Genomic DNA, 16,143 nt, shown 5'->3' with positions numbered 1-16,143 from the left:
TTAATGTACAATATGTGAAACAGATTTTCTTTTACCTTCTTTTAATTTTGTCTTCAGGTTCTGTTTTTGAGTTAATGAGTTCGTAGAAAAGATGTTCCAATTATGTCCCGCCTCCAGGTAGTGATAAACATAGAACACTGGGACCACGCTCATCAGCTCCGCCTCTGCGTTGCCTTTGGGGAGGCGGGTAAGACTATCAATGCCTTCCTGACTCAGGACTGCAGACATGATCTCGCCTATAAGCAGTCCTGAAACAAACAAGCACACAAACAAAAAATCAAAGTAGATACGCTCAGCTTTTACCAGCTTCTGAGTAAGGGTACATTTTCAGTGGCGATAAGAGCAACCGTCCTTATTCTTTCCTTTTTAATCTAAGCAGTTGAATTTCTTCTCAGAACTGGGGAGAGGGAAAAATATCTGATTAGACAGTTGTATTTAAAGAAACACCAGGCCTAAACATACCACCGTGACATGGAGGTAAGATGGTGTATGTAATACAGTGGCCGGATTATAGCCTACTGGAAAAGGCAAGTTAGTTGCCATTCAAAGTGATAAGGCCACCCCTTTCGCCTCCCTTTCCTGCTTCCTCCCGCTTCTTCTTTCAACCTGGCTTCCTTTCCTCCCTTGAAATCTCTGATTCTTGTATTTAAGGGCTTCCCTGGTGGCGCAGAGGTTAAAGCGCCTGCCTGCAATGTGGGAGACCTGGGTTCGATCCCTGGGTCGGGGAGATCCCCTGGAGAAGGAAATGGCAACCCACTCCAGTATTGTTGCCTGGAGAATCCCATGGACGGAGGAGCTTGGTGGGCTAGAGTCCATGGGTTGCAAAGAGTCGGACACGACTGAGCGACTTCACTTTCACTTTCAACGTGATAGCTTTAGATATCATAAACCCTATGAATCAATCACTTCCCCAGTGCAAAGCCAAGAGTCTGAACTGTGAACGCTCTGTGAATGCCATGAGGGCTCTGTCTATATCTCATCGTGAGACCTGGGAAAACCACTCTCTTATATATCCAACAACAGGGTGGGGCATGCTTAGAAAGGTCCTTTCCAGTACTAACATTCTGTGATTCCAAGCTTTTATCTGAGATAAAATGTAGTCAGGACATTCTATTCTTGTGATGATAAGTCCTTGAATTTTTAAAGGCTGGAGGCCAGGGATAAAGCCCACTAAAAACACCAATGCTACAAATGGCCCAGAGCTGCTTTCCTGGGGCCATTTGCAGGGCATGCAACTGTTTCTGGACTAAGACTGCCCACTTGGATCATAGAAAGTCCTTTAAATCTGGACGCAGCTGCACTCTCATGTTAGAGAAGTCTTTGGGCCAGTGACAGCCCCCACCCTCCATCATGGGAGCATGAATCTCCATGAAATCAAGCCCCTGGAAGAAGAGAGCTGAAAGTGAGCTTGGGGAAGTGAAGGTGAGGGCAGGAACAGGGCACTCCCAGAGCCCCCGTTGGATATGCAACTGAGTAGAGAAGAGGAGAAATGGGAAAGTCATGAGAATACTTGACTTTTGTTTGAAACACAGTGAAATAAGAAATAAAAATGGCACTGGTTAATTTACCTTTTATACTCACAGTTCTTTTGACTTTTGTTTTGGGGACCATATTTAATGGTATCCTGTATGGGAACTCCTTTCGCCTGCTAATGATGCCTGAAAAAAAAAAAGACTCTTTTATAATCACAGTATTAAAATTTAAAAGGGAAGTTAAAAATAATCAAAGATTTTGATCAAACCCTAGGCTTACATAATCTCATTAAATAAAGCATTAAAGTTGACTTCAAACTTCCTGGTCATTACAGGATAGGAAATAAATAGGTTATGTAAATCTTTTTCACCAGTAAGAGGGAGCATGCCATTTTGTCCAAAGAGAGAAAATTGTTCTCGGAACTGAAATCTAAAAATAACTAACATATAATCCTTAGTCAAGGAAATGTGAAGATTAATTCCATTGGGAAGCATGCCCTGAAATCCTTTCCACCTTTTCCTCTCCATCTAACTTAGACACTTTTTCTCTCTGTACAATTTTATTTTTTTAGTCGCTTCTGTCGTGTCTGACCCTTTGCGACCATATGGACTGTAGCCCTCCAGGCTCCTCTGTCTGTGGGATTTCCCAGGCAATACCTATGGCTGATTCATGTTGAGGTTTGACATAAAACAACAAAATGCTGTAAAGCAATTATCCTTCAATTTAAAAAAATAAATTAAAAAAGGAGAAAGAATACTGGAGTGGGTAGCCATTCCATTCTCCAGGGGATCTTCCCGAGCCAGGGATCAAATCCCAGTCTCCTGTGTTGCAGGCAGATTCTCTACTGTCTGAGCCACCAGGGAAGCCCCCAAGTTTAAGCATGCCTGTGTCAGAGCATTTTCTACTGCAATCAGTGGCTTATCTCATAGAAATGGTAGTATTTGTCATCCTACTGATAGAGAACCAAGCACACGACTGAGCTCTTTGTGTGCTTTTTATAATGGATCCTCACAGCAACCCTGTGTACTGGGTCTATTCTTATTCTTTTAATTTTGTAGATGAGAAAATGAGGCTTAGAAAGCAAGTTGCTCAAGGTCACAGAGCTAGCACAGATGAAGCTGCATCTGAGCTCAGGAGGTTTTACTGCAGAGTCCGTAGTAGTCACGGCAAAGAGACTTCTCCACTTGTCCGGCTAAGAAAGCAGTTTGAGGGCTGGAACCATCTTGAATGCTATAGTCCCAAGCACTTAGTCCCTGGGACATGGCAGATGCTAAAGAAAATAAAGCGACATTTTATAATTTAATAGCCAAACCGCCTGGCGAAAGAGATAAGAACAGGAATGTTCTTCAGGTAAGTTTTAACCTTTGATAAATGCCAAGGATATAATGTTAAAGTAACACTGAGTGAGGGGCATTTGCGAGTATCTCATTGTGGTTGAAAGAGCATTGAGTTCACAAAGAGCTCATTCCAGAATGTGACACTGGGCAAGACAGAACCTTGCTATGCCTTGGCTTGCTCACCAGTGAAACAGAAATAATAATATTTTCCTCAAAGGGTTTTTGTGAAGATAAAAATAATAAGAACAAAGAGCCTGGCAAAGAGTTTGTGCTCCTTTTACAGTACTTATGACAGTAGCTTGTTTGAGATTATTTAGATTTGATTCTCCACGATTTTTTTCCATTGATATCTGCCCTTGACTATTTCAGTTCTCGTTAGCAACTCTTCTACCAAATGGAAAAGGCACAGAAGAGAAAACTAAATATTAGGGAAGTCAATTTTACTCCTGTCAGAGGTCATAAAAAAGATCCATCAAGGCATCACATATAAAGGCAGATTCCAGAGAGATTAAAACATGTAAAAGTTAAATCTGTAAAGCCAAGGGGACAAAATACACAACAGTGTTCTTGTGAGCTAAGATATATGACTGTAAAGTGAAATTATAATGAATCTGACTATATCAGAATAAAGGGTTCCTGTTCAAAACCCACTGAAGTTCGTTACTGCTCAAAGAAGTACACTGGAGACAAAAACCAACCAGAAATAGACGGGAAAACCCGAGTGGAAAATAGAGAAAATGCAAAAGATAGGAATAGGTGATTCACAGATGGGAAGCCCAAGTGGCCAGCGAGCATTTGAATAGATGTTTAGATATCATCGTATTCAGAAGAGTTATAGATTAAACAATAATGAGCTACTGCTTTATGCCCCTCAAAAGTGGCACATTTTAGAGGTGAGTGGGCGTGGAATGAAAAGAATCCTCATGCAGTGCTGGTGGAGGTGTAAATAGTAGAGCCATTCTGAGGAGCAGTGTGACAGAAGGAAATGATATTCTATATGCATATGCCCTTTGACCCAGCAGTTCAACTCTGAGAAACAGACCAGATAAATGCTCACACAGATCTGTAAAGGGGGATGAAAAAGGATGTTCACTGCAGCACTGTTGATGGTGGTGGGGAATCTGTCAGCAGGAGGTGGATGAGCAAAGTGGTGGTGGAATCAGAACCAAGCAGAGCCCTGCAGACCCCCGCTCCCAACCAAGTACAAAAGAGTAGTTGATGATCAAGACAATGGTCACAGACTAAGTGTCCGATGCACGTTCCTGAACTGTTTTACAGATACTGTGACTAGAACCAGAGGGTAAAAAACTGTGTGATGGCCAGATTGTAGCCATGACCTAAGCGGCTCCATCTTGAGCAGTCTTGAATGTCTGGCTAGCACAATTCCAAGATCTGGCTTCAAGAGAATGGGATTAACATTATTGTTCATAATAAACTATATCTTGTGGGCATCAAGATAACTGTAGCTTGCTCTGCCCATATATGTAAGCAGGCAACTAAGATTGTCATCAGAGATGCTACAGACTCATGTTGACATATTTCACTCTGAGAATACGGTGCTCTGTGTCAGCATGGAGAAACTACAGAAGATGGGCCGTCACCCCTGATCCCATAGAAATGGAATGATATTTGACAATAGGGAATTGACAGCAGTTCTTATGCCCCTTTCCTGTTTGCCCATTTGTGTCCCCCTCTAACTTTAAAGGAACCTATTAACAACTATAGGAATGACATCACTAGGCTGCTTAACCTAACTCCTAAATTGTGCTCTCCTAAATGAGTTGGTGATGGACAGGGAGGCCTGGCATGCTGCAATTCATGGGATTGCAGAGTTGGACACGACTGAGCGACTGAACTGAACTGAAATGCACACCATGCCTTGCCTAACCTATTGATTCTTGCCTAACCTGTGGATAAAAAGAACCAAGAATGAAGAATAAGCAGTTTAGAGACTGACCAGCTCCACAGGGAACTCCACTCAATATTCTGTAATAACCTAAATGGGAAAATAATTTGAAAAGGATACATATATATGTGTCACTGAATCCCTTTGCTGTACACTTGAAACTGACACAACATTGTTAATCAATTATACTCCAATATGAAACAAAATTTTTTTTTTTTTAAAGAATGACTAGCTCTCTACACCTAGACAAATGATGTGGGTGAGATAACATCTCCAGAAAGAGTCAGCCAGTCTGCATACAGTGGAGAATGATGCAGAACTCAACCTCCTGCCTCCGTGATTCACTGACACTCTGCCCCCTTCTCCTTTAAAAACTGCCATTGTTTAGTAGGTAAGTTGTGTCTGACTCTGACTCTTTTGAGACTCCGTGGACTGTAGCCCACCAGGCTCCTCTGTCCCATGAGATTTTCCAGGAAAGAATACTGGAGTGGGTTGCCATTTCCTTCTCCAGGGAATCTTCCCATCCCAGGGATCGAACCTGCATCTCCTGCACTGCAGGTGGATTCTTTACCACTGAGCCATCTATGAAGCCCAAAAAACTGTCATAGCTGAGCAGAATCTTTGGAGTTGGTCTTTCAGGCATGAGTATACTTTCTTGCCAGATTGCCAGCTTTTCTGATTAAAACATCTTTCCTTTCTGTTGACATTTGCCTCTCAAAATATTGCCTTTTGAGCAGCAAGCAGCTGAACTTGAGTTTGGTAACAGAATATACTCTGAAATACTGTGTAAGAAGCAGTGAATCAAATGTATGCATAGCAATAGAAATACTAGTTTAAAACAAAGTACTGAGTTTAAAAACGTAACTAGAACAGGATCTATAGCACACCACCTTTCATATGTTGAAAAAAACCAAACACACACGAAATAACCTTACTTCCTTACTCAAAGACATATACCAAGCATATCAGAGTGGGGGCATGTGAAGAAAGGGAAGTGGTTGCGGGGGTCAGGAATGAGGAAATAAAGCACGGGAGGGCCCTGTCCAGACCGATGGTGACAACGTGCTGGGACTGAGGGGGCTGAAGAGCTGAACTCTTTGCACCCAAGGTAAGAATTGGGGAGAAAGCTTGTCAGGCAGATAAAGCAGGAACCAAAGGCTAGGCTAGTCTTGTGTTATGAGTTTCTGTGTTTAGTCTCTTTTTAAGCTGATGTCACATAATTTTAATTTCTACTACTTTGCAATTTGTTTTGATGCCTCATTCTCTCTCATTGGTATTTTCCTCAGATTTCCTTGACCATTATTGTCTGTTTACTTTTCCAAAGTTTTTTTAGCCTTTAAAAAAAAAACAACCTCTCTAAAGTATCATGTGCGCACGTGTGCTCAGTCGCTTGTTCAGTTGCATCTGTGCAGCCCTGTGGACTGTAGCCCACCAGGTTCCTCTGCCCCGGGATTCTCCAGGCGAGAGTGCTGGAGTGGGCTGACGTGCTCTTCTCCAGGGGATCTTCCCAACCCAGGAATGAATCCACGTCTCCTGTATCTCCTGTATTGCACGTGAATTCTTCACTGCTGAGCCACCAGGGAAGCCCATAAGGTATCATACTGGTATACCAACTCCAGTATATACAGATTAGAAGTGTTTAATAAAATCTTTGAAATAAACTGGAAAGAACTGATAGTCATCTTTACCCTTTTTAGCACTCTGGAAAGTAATAAAAGGTGCGTGAATCCAAGTTGTCTAAAATAACAAGGGAAAAAAGTCACATGACGAGATTGGAAAGAAGCATAGATTCTTTTTTTAACCAAGATTTTTGATGGAGAGATCTACTCCCAGATAAAAGATCGCTGCCATCTTGTGGTCCTCAGGTTCACACCTAGGATGGGTAGGCAGGGCTGCTTTGGAAAGCTGTTTGCAGTAACGTGAGTGTGGTGGGCGTAAGCGTGAAGAGGAAAAGAAGATAAAGGAAGCATTGGCTCTGAGGTGTGACGTGACCACATGAGGCCAGAGCCTCAGAATGTTCGGGGCACGGCCCTAAGGCAGCAGGTCCCTGGCGATCTGGCCTCAGAGAGCTCCTCTAACCTTCCATTCTCCCAGAGGAGGCTGGTGTGGAGAGAAATCCGCTCCCAACCGCCCCCTCCCCACCAGCAACTCTCCCCATAGATCCTTCACAGGGTGGAAGGAAATTTGTGTGGAGATAAAATTAGAGAAAAGTTTGCATGAAGTCATCCTTATTCAATTTGGGCTGATTTGAAATGTAAATATTAATTCTTTGCTTTGCCAGAGGAAATATCACTCTAAGTATAGTGGTCTTGATTTATTTAAAACAAACAAACAAACAAACAAACTTTTTTTCCCTATTGCTGTATCCCTGAAAGAAAAGAAAAATGATACAATGCAATAATAGGCAAATTTTAACCATTTATTAAGAACTACAGCAGTCTGTCTTTTTTGGTGAAAAGAACTGTTAACTGAGAACATTCTAAATTTCATAAATACCTGTGTATTTAGGCTTTGATTAAGTGCTCAAATGCTTGCACAGTTCTAACTTTCATTTAGAATATCTTAGTTGGAGGGAAAGCAAGGAAGCAGGAACAATGAGGAATGGCTTTATTAAGTAATCAGCATTACTGTGTTTTCAAATAAGCATGTTAAATTTAAGAACGTAAATGACTTTTTCTTGGGTGTTCTTTAGATTGATGGTTCTATAAGAAAATATCATCGTGAAGGATAAAATGACTGATGTATAAGGGAAGTCAGGCTGCTGTTACTATTTCAATGTTTTGCGTTTAAAACTAACGGGGTTATTTGGGGAATTCCCTGGCAGTCCAGTGGTTGGGGGTCGGTACTCTCACTGCCTGGGTTTGATCCCTAGTCTGGGAAGTAAGCTCTCCAAACCCAGCCAAGTGCGGCCAAAAACAAACCAAAACCGCAACCAATGGGGTTTTCCTTTGTTTTAAATCCATCCAGATTCCAGCACGGCTGCCAGAAATGACAGCAAACCAAGAAGGGGACACTTCTGATTCTGGACATTTAACATTTTAAAAACCATGTTTCAGGTCACACATCTCTCTTGAGCAAAAGACAACATACAAAATACAAAACCATCTTGCCTACCATAGACACCCTGTGGGTCCAGAGTAACACCAGCATAGCTTTCCCTTTTGACACCTTCTGGCTAAAATAAAGGCAAAAAACATCCAGTTAAGAACAGAACTAAACGTATACGACTTGAATGCTTGGGTCAACGTGACTGTTTTTCCAATTAAAATTTTTTTTTATTTATTGGATGTTTTGGACAAGGCAAAATATGCTTTAATACTTATATGCATACATCCAGGAACCAAAGTTTCTGGCTATGTGCATGATAATCAGAGCAAACACTGAAATAGAAGTTATTATATGTGTCAGGTAACTGATCTAAGTGCTCTGTATGTATTAGCTCATCTAACCTCAAAAATACTCTATGAAGTAAGTGCTATTATTACTCCCATATGACATATGAGGAAATTGACAACCAGAGAGATCAAGAAACTTATCCGGTGTCACACTGCTAGGGGGTAGTGGAGCCGGGATTCAAGCTCAGGCAGTGTGGCTCCAGGATCTGTGCATGGAACACCATGCAAAATGCACAGAACGCAGAACATGCCTTGCACAAAATAAGGTGATGTATGCTCACTGAAGTGAATTTCACGACTGAAAACAGAACTCCGAGAATGAAGACCTAGGAAGGCCCAGTTGTGTCGTTAAGATTCTTGTCAAGAATAACATGAAAACATGTGACTTAATAGCATTTAAGAATGATGGCATTTAAGAAATGATAGTTTTCTTCCCCTTTTTTAACCTGTTTACTCATTTACAAAATGGAAAATTTTGACTATAAATTCTAAACTGTAAGTTCGTAAGTCCTGTCTTAGTTATTGCTGTAGCTCCAGTACTTAGCATAATGTCTGGCACAGATTTCAAAACATTTTCCAAAAGCGTTGGGGGAAAAAATACTTCAAAAAACGAAATACCAAAATGTTAAAATTGGATGTTTCTGGTTGTAGGGGTTATTGGTGATTTTAATTTTCCTCTCTGTAGTTTTTTGGTATTTCATGCTTTCTACAGTGAGCAAGTATCATTGTTTTATTTAAATTTTAAAAACATAATTTCAGACTTAAAAGTTACAAGAGCAGTCTAAAAATATCTGAGATAACCTCCACCCAGATTCCCCCACATGTTAACATTTTATTATGTTTGTGTTATCATTTTCTCTTTCTGTCTCTCTTTCTGAATCACTTAAACATGAGTTGCTGATAACTTCTTTTTCCAGAAAGAAAAAAGTATTTATGAAAGAATTTTTAAAAAGCATATTTTTCTTACCACCACTCGTAGTGTTTTTACTAAGATTTCATTTCCAACCGAAGTCTCCAGTGAGAAGCTGAGGTTGTGGAGGCCGACTTCCAGAGGAAGCACAGTGAAGGTGACCAAGTGGTTGGAGGAACCCTCGATTTTCTGGGGCACACACTTGGAGAATCTTCTCCCCTGAGAGTCAGTGACTGGGGTTCCTGATGAACAGATCCCCTCCACAGGATGCATTTTAACACAGAACTGAAATATCACCAGTGAACAATGATTTCAAAACACTTTATGATAAGGAAAGCACGCCCTGACTATGTTCGTCTGGACACAAATTCTCCCTGGTACCTGTCAAATAATCCCTCATATTCTAAGGCGGTAGAGAAAGTTCATTTCAGACTTTCTAAAACATGCATACCAGTTGCTGCTTGGTGGATTACAGTCCATAGGATCACAAAAAGTCAGACGTGACTGAGCACACACGCATTCAGCAAATGTTGTCACGATAGCATTTGTTACACCATCTCTTTACATGTTTATAATTCCGAGAGTGGGAACCCGGGCTCAGGTACGCTGTGTGTGTTATTCATCTTTGTATCTTACAGCTCAGCCTTTCGTGTTCAGTAAGTGGTTTTATGAAATACTAGAACTCTATCTCCTGGCATTCGAGGCCCTGACTAATATGTCCCCCCTAGCTTTTCCAATCTTGCTTCTCATTAACTTCCCAATTGTATCCCATTATACATCCACACTGTGGCTCCAGGAAGATCTAAGCTCAAATCTTGGCTCTGCCACGTTCTGTGTGCCAAGAGCACATGACCCTCCACTTCTTCAGCTTTGTAATGGGGAGAATAATGATACCTACTGACTTACAGCTCAAATAGTGAACATTTTCCACCTGCTCTCCAAAATCTAATGACCTGACAGATTATCCCCAAAAGAATAAATCTGTATGATCCAGAATAAATCAAGCAGGTACACAAGAAGGCGTACCAACATTCAACAACTAATTTTGAGGAATTTCTCAAAAACGGCAAGTTCGTTTTTCCTCTTAACTATCTTCCTGGGAAACACAACAACCAGGGTGGCTGAGGCAGGAGTTAAAAGAGGACTTTAGGGTCACCTGAAGCCAATGATTCCCTCAGGAGATCATGGATAGGGTAGGTAAGAACAGATAAGAAGAGACATTTGATAATTCAACATGAATTCATTATAAAAACTCTTAGTAAATGAGATAAGAAAAGAACTTCTGAAACCAATACAAATTATCAAAAACAAAAAGCAAAAACTTTGGCAGTGGTTCTGCTTTCGGAAATAACCAAGTATTTCCTCCTAGATAACTATTCTGAAAATAAAATTATGAGCTCTAGACAAAACATGTATTTAAAAAAAAACTATCTGAAGTCACTAGAGATTGGAAGACAAGGTGACCCTCAGAAGAAAGGAAGGACATTGGGTAAGGGTCCTGATTTTTTAGTTTTAACCTGAGGGCTAAAGGCAAAGGAGAAAAAGAAAGGCATACCCATTCGAATGCAGAGTTCCAAAGAATAGCATGGAGAGATAAGAAAGCCTTCCTCAGCGATCAATGCAAAGAAATAGAGGAAAACAAGAGAAAGAAAAGACTAGAAATCTCTTCAAGAAAATTAGAGATACCAAGGGAACATTTCATGCAAAGATGGGCTCAATAAAGGACAGAAATGGTATGGACCTAACAGAAGCAGAAGATATTAAGAAGAGGTGGCAAGAATACACAGAAGAACTGTACAAAAAAGATCTTCACGACCTAGATAATCATGATGGTGTGATCACTCACCTAGAGCCAGACATCCTGGAATGCAAAGTCAAGTGGGCCTTAGAAAGCATCACTACGAACAAAGCTAGTGGAGGTGATGGAATTCCAGTGGAGCTATTTCAAATCCTGAAAGATGATGCTGTGAAAGTGCTGCACTCAATATGCCAGCAAATTTGGAAAACTCAGCAGTGGCCACAGGACTGGAAAAGGTCAGTTTTTATTCCAATCCCAAACAATGCTAAAGAATGCTCAAACTACTGCACAATTGCACTCATCTCACACACTAGCAAAGTAATGCTCAAAGTTCTCCAAGCCAGGAGAATACTGTTCTTCAACAGTACATGAACTGTGAACTTCCAAATGTTCAGATGGATTTAGAAAAGGCAGAGGAACCAGAGATCAAATTGCCAACATCCACTGGATCATGGAAAAAGCAAGAGAGTTCCAGAAAAACATCTACTTCTGCTTTATTGACTATGCCAAAGCCTTTGACTGTGTGGATCACAACAAACTTTGGAAAATACTTAAAGAGATGGGAATACCAGACCACCTGACCTGCCTCCTTAGAAATCTGTCTGCAGGTCAAGAATCAACAGTTAGAACTGGACACGGAACAACAGACTGATTCCAAATCAGGAAAGGAGTATGTCAAGGATTTTTCTCGTCACCCTGCTTATTTAACTTATATACATTGTACATCATGAGAAATGCTGGACTGGATGAAGCACAAGCTGGAATCAAGATTGCTGGGAGAAATATCAATAACCTCAGAAACACAGATGACATCACCCTTACAGCAGAAAGTGAAGAACTAAAGAGCCTCTTGATGAAAGTGAAAGTGGAGAGTGAAAATGTTGGCTTAAAACTCAACATTCAGAAAACTAAGGTCATGGCATCCGGTCCCATTACCTCATAGCAAATAGATGGGGAAACAATGGAAACAGTGGGAGACCTTATTTTTTTGGGCTCCACAATCACTGCAGATGGTGACTGCAGCTGTTGGGAGCCACATTAGGCATTACTGACAAAATGGAGGCACGGTCCCAACCCCCCCTCCTCATCTCGCAGGCATGGCCCCGGGATGAGGGAGTTAGGCCTTGTGATTCTGACTTGTTCTTTCCTTTCTTTGGTTGAGTTGGCTGGAAAGAATGTTAAGGTGCTTGAGAGAAGCATGAAAAAGCACAAAGCCTTCTGCAGTTGTGCCCAGGAAATAATCTATAAAGTAACCATTGACATATGTTCAAGGATCCTTACAAAGAGTGTTCTAGGATAGCACAGTAGGCCGCAGCTTGAGGCCATAGGAAGGATTGTTATCTGAGACCTATTTGTGAGGGAAAGGTTTATGGCAAAAGAAATTTGCTGAGCTTAGGGTTTAGGAATAATTAAGAATAGCTATATGCAGGTCAGGAAGCAACAGTTAGAACTGGACATGGAACAACAGACTGGTTCCAAATAGGAAAAGGAGTACGTCAAGGCTGTATATTGTCACCCTGCTTGTTTAACTTATGTGCAGAGTACATTATGAGAAATGCTGGGCTGGAAGAAGCACAAGCTGGAATCAAGATTGCCGGGAGAAATATCAATAACCTCAGATATGCAGATGACACCACCCTTATGGCAGAAAGTGAAGAGGAACTAAAAAGCCTCTTGATGAAAGTGAAAGTGAAAGTGGAGAGTGAAAAAGTTGGCTTAAAGCTCAACATTCAGAAAACTAATATCATGGCATCGGTCCCATCACTTCATGGGAAATAGATGGGGAAACAGTGGAAACAGTGTCAGACTTTATTGTTTTGGGCTCCAAAATCACTACAGATGGTGACTGCCACTATGAAATTAAGACGCTTACTCCTTGGAAGGAAAGTTATGACCAACCTAGATAGCATATTCAAAAGCAAAGACATTATTTTACCAACAAAGTTCCATCTAGTCAAAACTATGGTTTTTCCAATAGTCAGGTATGGATGAGAGAGTTGGATTATAAAGAAACCTGAGTGCCGAAGAATTGATGCTTTTGAACTGTGGTGTTGGAGAAGACTCTTGAGAGTCCCTTGGACTGCAAGGAGATCCAACCAGTCCATCCTAAAGGAGATCAGTCCTGGGTGTTCATTGGAAGGACTGATGTTGAAGCTGAAACTCCAATACTTTGGCCACCTGATGCACAGAGCTGACTCATTTGAAAAGATCCTGATGCTGGGAAAGATTGAAGGCAGGAGGAGAAGGGGACGACAGAGGGCTGAGATGACTGGATGGCATCATTGACTCGATGGACATGAGTTTGAGCAAACTCCAGGAGATAGTGAAGGACAGGGAAGCTGGCATAGTGCAGTCCATGGGGTCGCAAAGAGTTGGACATGACTGAGCAACTCAACTGAACTGAACTTAAGGGACTGATGGTGGCTGCCCTCAGGTCCAGTTCAGTTCAGTCACTCAGTCATGTCCGACTCTTCTTCTTCACTTTCTGCCATAAGGGTGGTGTCATCTGCATATCTGAGGTTATTGATATTTCTCCCAGCAATCTTGATTCCAGCTTGTGCTTCATCCAGTCCAGCATTTCTCATGATGTACAATGCATATAAGTTAAATAAGCAGGGTGACGAGAAAAATCCTTGACATACTGCTTTCCTGATTTGGAATCAGTCTGTTGTTCCATGTCCAGTTCTAACTGTTGCTTCCTGACCTGCAGACAGATTTCTAAGGAGGCAGATCATGTAGTCTGGTGTTCCCATCTCTTTAAGTATTTTCCAAAATTTGTTGTGATCCACACAGTCAAAGGCTTTAGCATAGTCAATAAAGCAGAAGTAGATGTTTTTCTGGAACTCTCTTGCTTTTTTGATGATCCAACAGATGTTGGCAATTTGATCTCTGGTTCCTCTGTCTTTTCTAAATCCAGCTTGAACAGTTGGAAGTTCACGGTTCCTGTACTGTTGATGCCTGGCTTGAAGACTTTTGAGCATTACTTTGCTAGCGTGTGAGATGAGTGCAATTGTGTGATAGTTTGAGCATTCTTTGGCATTGCTTTTCTTTGAGATTGGAATGAAAACTGATTGTTTCCAGTCCTGTGGCCACCGCTCAGTTTTCCAAATTTGCTGGCATATTGAGTGCAGCAGTTTCATAGCTTCATCTTTTTGGATTTGAAACAGCTCCACTGGAATTCCATTGCCTTCACTAGCTTTGTTTGTAGTGGTGCTTCCTAAGGCCCAGTTGACTTTGCTTGCATTCCAGGATGACTGGCTCTCGGTGAGTGATCACACCATAGTGGTTATCTGGGTCATGAATATCTTTTTTTTGTATAGTTCTGTGTATTCTTGCCACCTCCTCTTAATATCTTCTGTTTCTCTTAGGTCCATACCATTTCTGTCCTTTATTGTGCCCATCTTTGCATGAAATATTCCCTTGGTATCTCTAATTTTCTTGAATAGAACTCTAGTCTTTTCATGCTATTGTTTTCCTCTATTGGTTTGCATTGATCGCTGAGGAAGGCTTTCTTATCTCTCCATGCTATTCTTTGGAACTCTGCATTTAGATGGGTATATCTTTCTCTTTCTCCTTTGCCTTTTTCTTCTTCTTTTTTCACCTATTTGTAAGCCTCCTCAGACAAGCATTTTTGCATTTCTTTTTCTTGGGGATGGTCTTGATCACCGCCTCCTATACAATGTCATGAACATTCGTCCATAGTTCTTCAGGCACTCTGTCTATGAGATGTAATCTCTTGAATCTATTTGTCACTTCCACTGTATAATTGTAAGGGATTTGATTTAGGTCATACCTGAATGGTCTAGGGGTTTTCCATAGTTTTTTCAATTTAAGTCTGAATTTGGCAATAAGGAGTTCATGATCTGAGCTGCAGTCAGCTCCTGGTCTTGTTTTTGCTAACTGTATAGAGCTTGTCCATCTTTGACTGCAAAGAATATAATCAATCTGATTTCCGTTGACTATCTGGTGATGTCCATGTGTGGAATCTTCTCTTGTGTTGTTGGAAGAGCATGTTTGCTAAAACCAGTGCGTTCTTTTTGCAAAATTCTGTTAGACTTTGCCCTGCTTCATTCTGTACTTCAAGGCCAAATTTGCCTGTTACTCCAGGCATTTCTTGCCTTACTACCTTTGCATTCCATTCCCCTATAATGAAAAGGACATCTTTTTTGGGTGTTAGTTCTAGAAGGTCTTGAAGGTCCTCATAGAACTGTTCAACTTCAGCTTCTTCAGCATAACTGGTTGGACATAGACTTGGAGTACTGTGATACGAATGGTTTGCCTTAGCAATGAACAGAGATCATTCTGTCATTTTTGAGATTGCATCCGAGTACTGCATTTTGGACTCTTTTGTTGACTCTGATGGCTACTCCATTTCTTCTAAGGGATTCTTGCCCACAGTAGTAGACATAATGGTCATCTGAGTTAAATTCACCCATTCCAGTCCATTTTTTGGAAGGAATAATGCTAAAGCTGAAACTCCAGTACTTTGGCCACCTCATGTGAAGAGTTGACTCATTGGAAAAGACTCTGATGCTGGGAGGGGTTGGGGGCAAGAGGAGAAGGGGACGACAGAGGATGAGATGGCTGGATGGCATCACTGACTCAATGGACGTGAGTCTGAGTGAGCTCTGGGAGTTGGTGATGGACAGGGAGGCCTAGCGTGCTGTGATTCATGGGATCACAAAGAGTCGGACACGACTGAGTGACTGAACTGAACTGAACTGAACTGAGTCCATTTTAGTTCTCTGATTCCTAGAATGTCGACGTTCACTCTTGCCATCTCCTGTTTGACCACTTCCAATTTGCCTTGATTCATGGACCTAACATTCCAGGTTCATATGCAATATTGCTCTTTACAGTGTCGGACTTTACTTCCAACACCAGGCATACCACAACTGGGTGTTGTTTTGCTTTGGCTCCGTCTCTTCATTCTTTCTGGTGTTATTTTTCTCCACTGACCTCCAGTTGCATATTGTGCACCTACCAACCTGGGGAGTTCATCTTTCAGTGTCCTATCTTTTTGCATTTTCATACTGTTCATGGGGTTCTCTCAAGGCAAGAATAGTGAAGTGGTTTGCTATTCCCTTCCCCAGTGGACCATGTTTAGTCAGAACTCTCCACCATGACCCATCCATCTTGGGTGGCCCTACACAGCATGGCTCATCGTTTCACTGAGTTAGACAAGCTGTGGTCCATGTGATCAGATTGGTTAGTTTTCTGTGATTGTGGTTTTCATTCTGTCTGCCCTCTGATGGAGAAGGATAAGAGGCTTATGGAAGCTTCCTGATGGGGAGACCAACTGAGAGGGAAACTGGGTCTTGTTC

The 16,143-nt window shown here is 41.5% G+C and overlaps 1 protein-coding gene across 1 annotated transcript in view; it reads right to left on the bottom strand.

Moving 5' to 3' along the window:
• The window catches only part of C5 (complement C5), a 99,575-nt gene that overhangs the window by 33,625 nt on the left and 49,807 nt on the right, over positions 1-16,143 (bottom strand). The window contains exons 21-24 of the mRNA XM_005889490.3: positions 9,079-9,306; positions 7,831-7,891; positions 1,569-1,658; positions 36-248 (exon numbers count right to left, since the gene is read on the bottom strand). Of these exons, the coding sequence (XP_005889552.2) occupies positions 36-248; positions 1,569-1,658; positions 7,831-7,891; positions 9,079-9,306 (592 nt within the window). The remainder of the gene's footprint in view (positions 1-35; positions 249-1,568; positions 1,659-7,830; positions 7,892-9,078; positions 9,307-16,143) is intronic.

Source organism: Bos mutus, chromosome 8 (genome assembly GCF_027580195.1).
Source record: "Bos mutus isolate GX-2022 chromosome 8, NWIPB_WYAK_1.1, whole genome shotgun sequence".
Lineage (NCBI taxonomy): Eukaryota > Metazoa > Chordata > Mammalia > Artiodactyla > Bovidae > Bos > Bos mutus.
The sequence above is the reverse complement of the archived record's forward strand: the minus strand, read 5'-3'. Positions and strand labels throughout refer to the sequence as shown.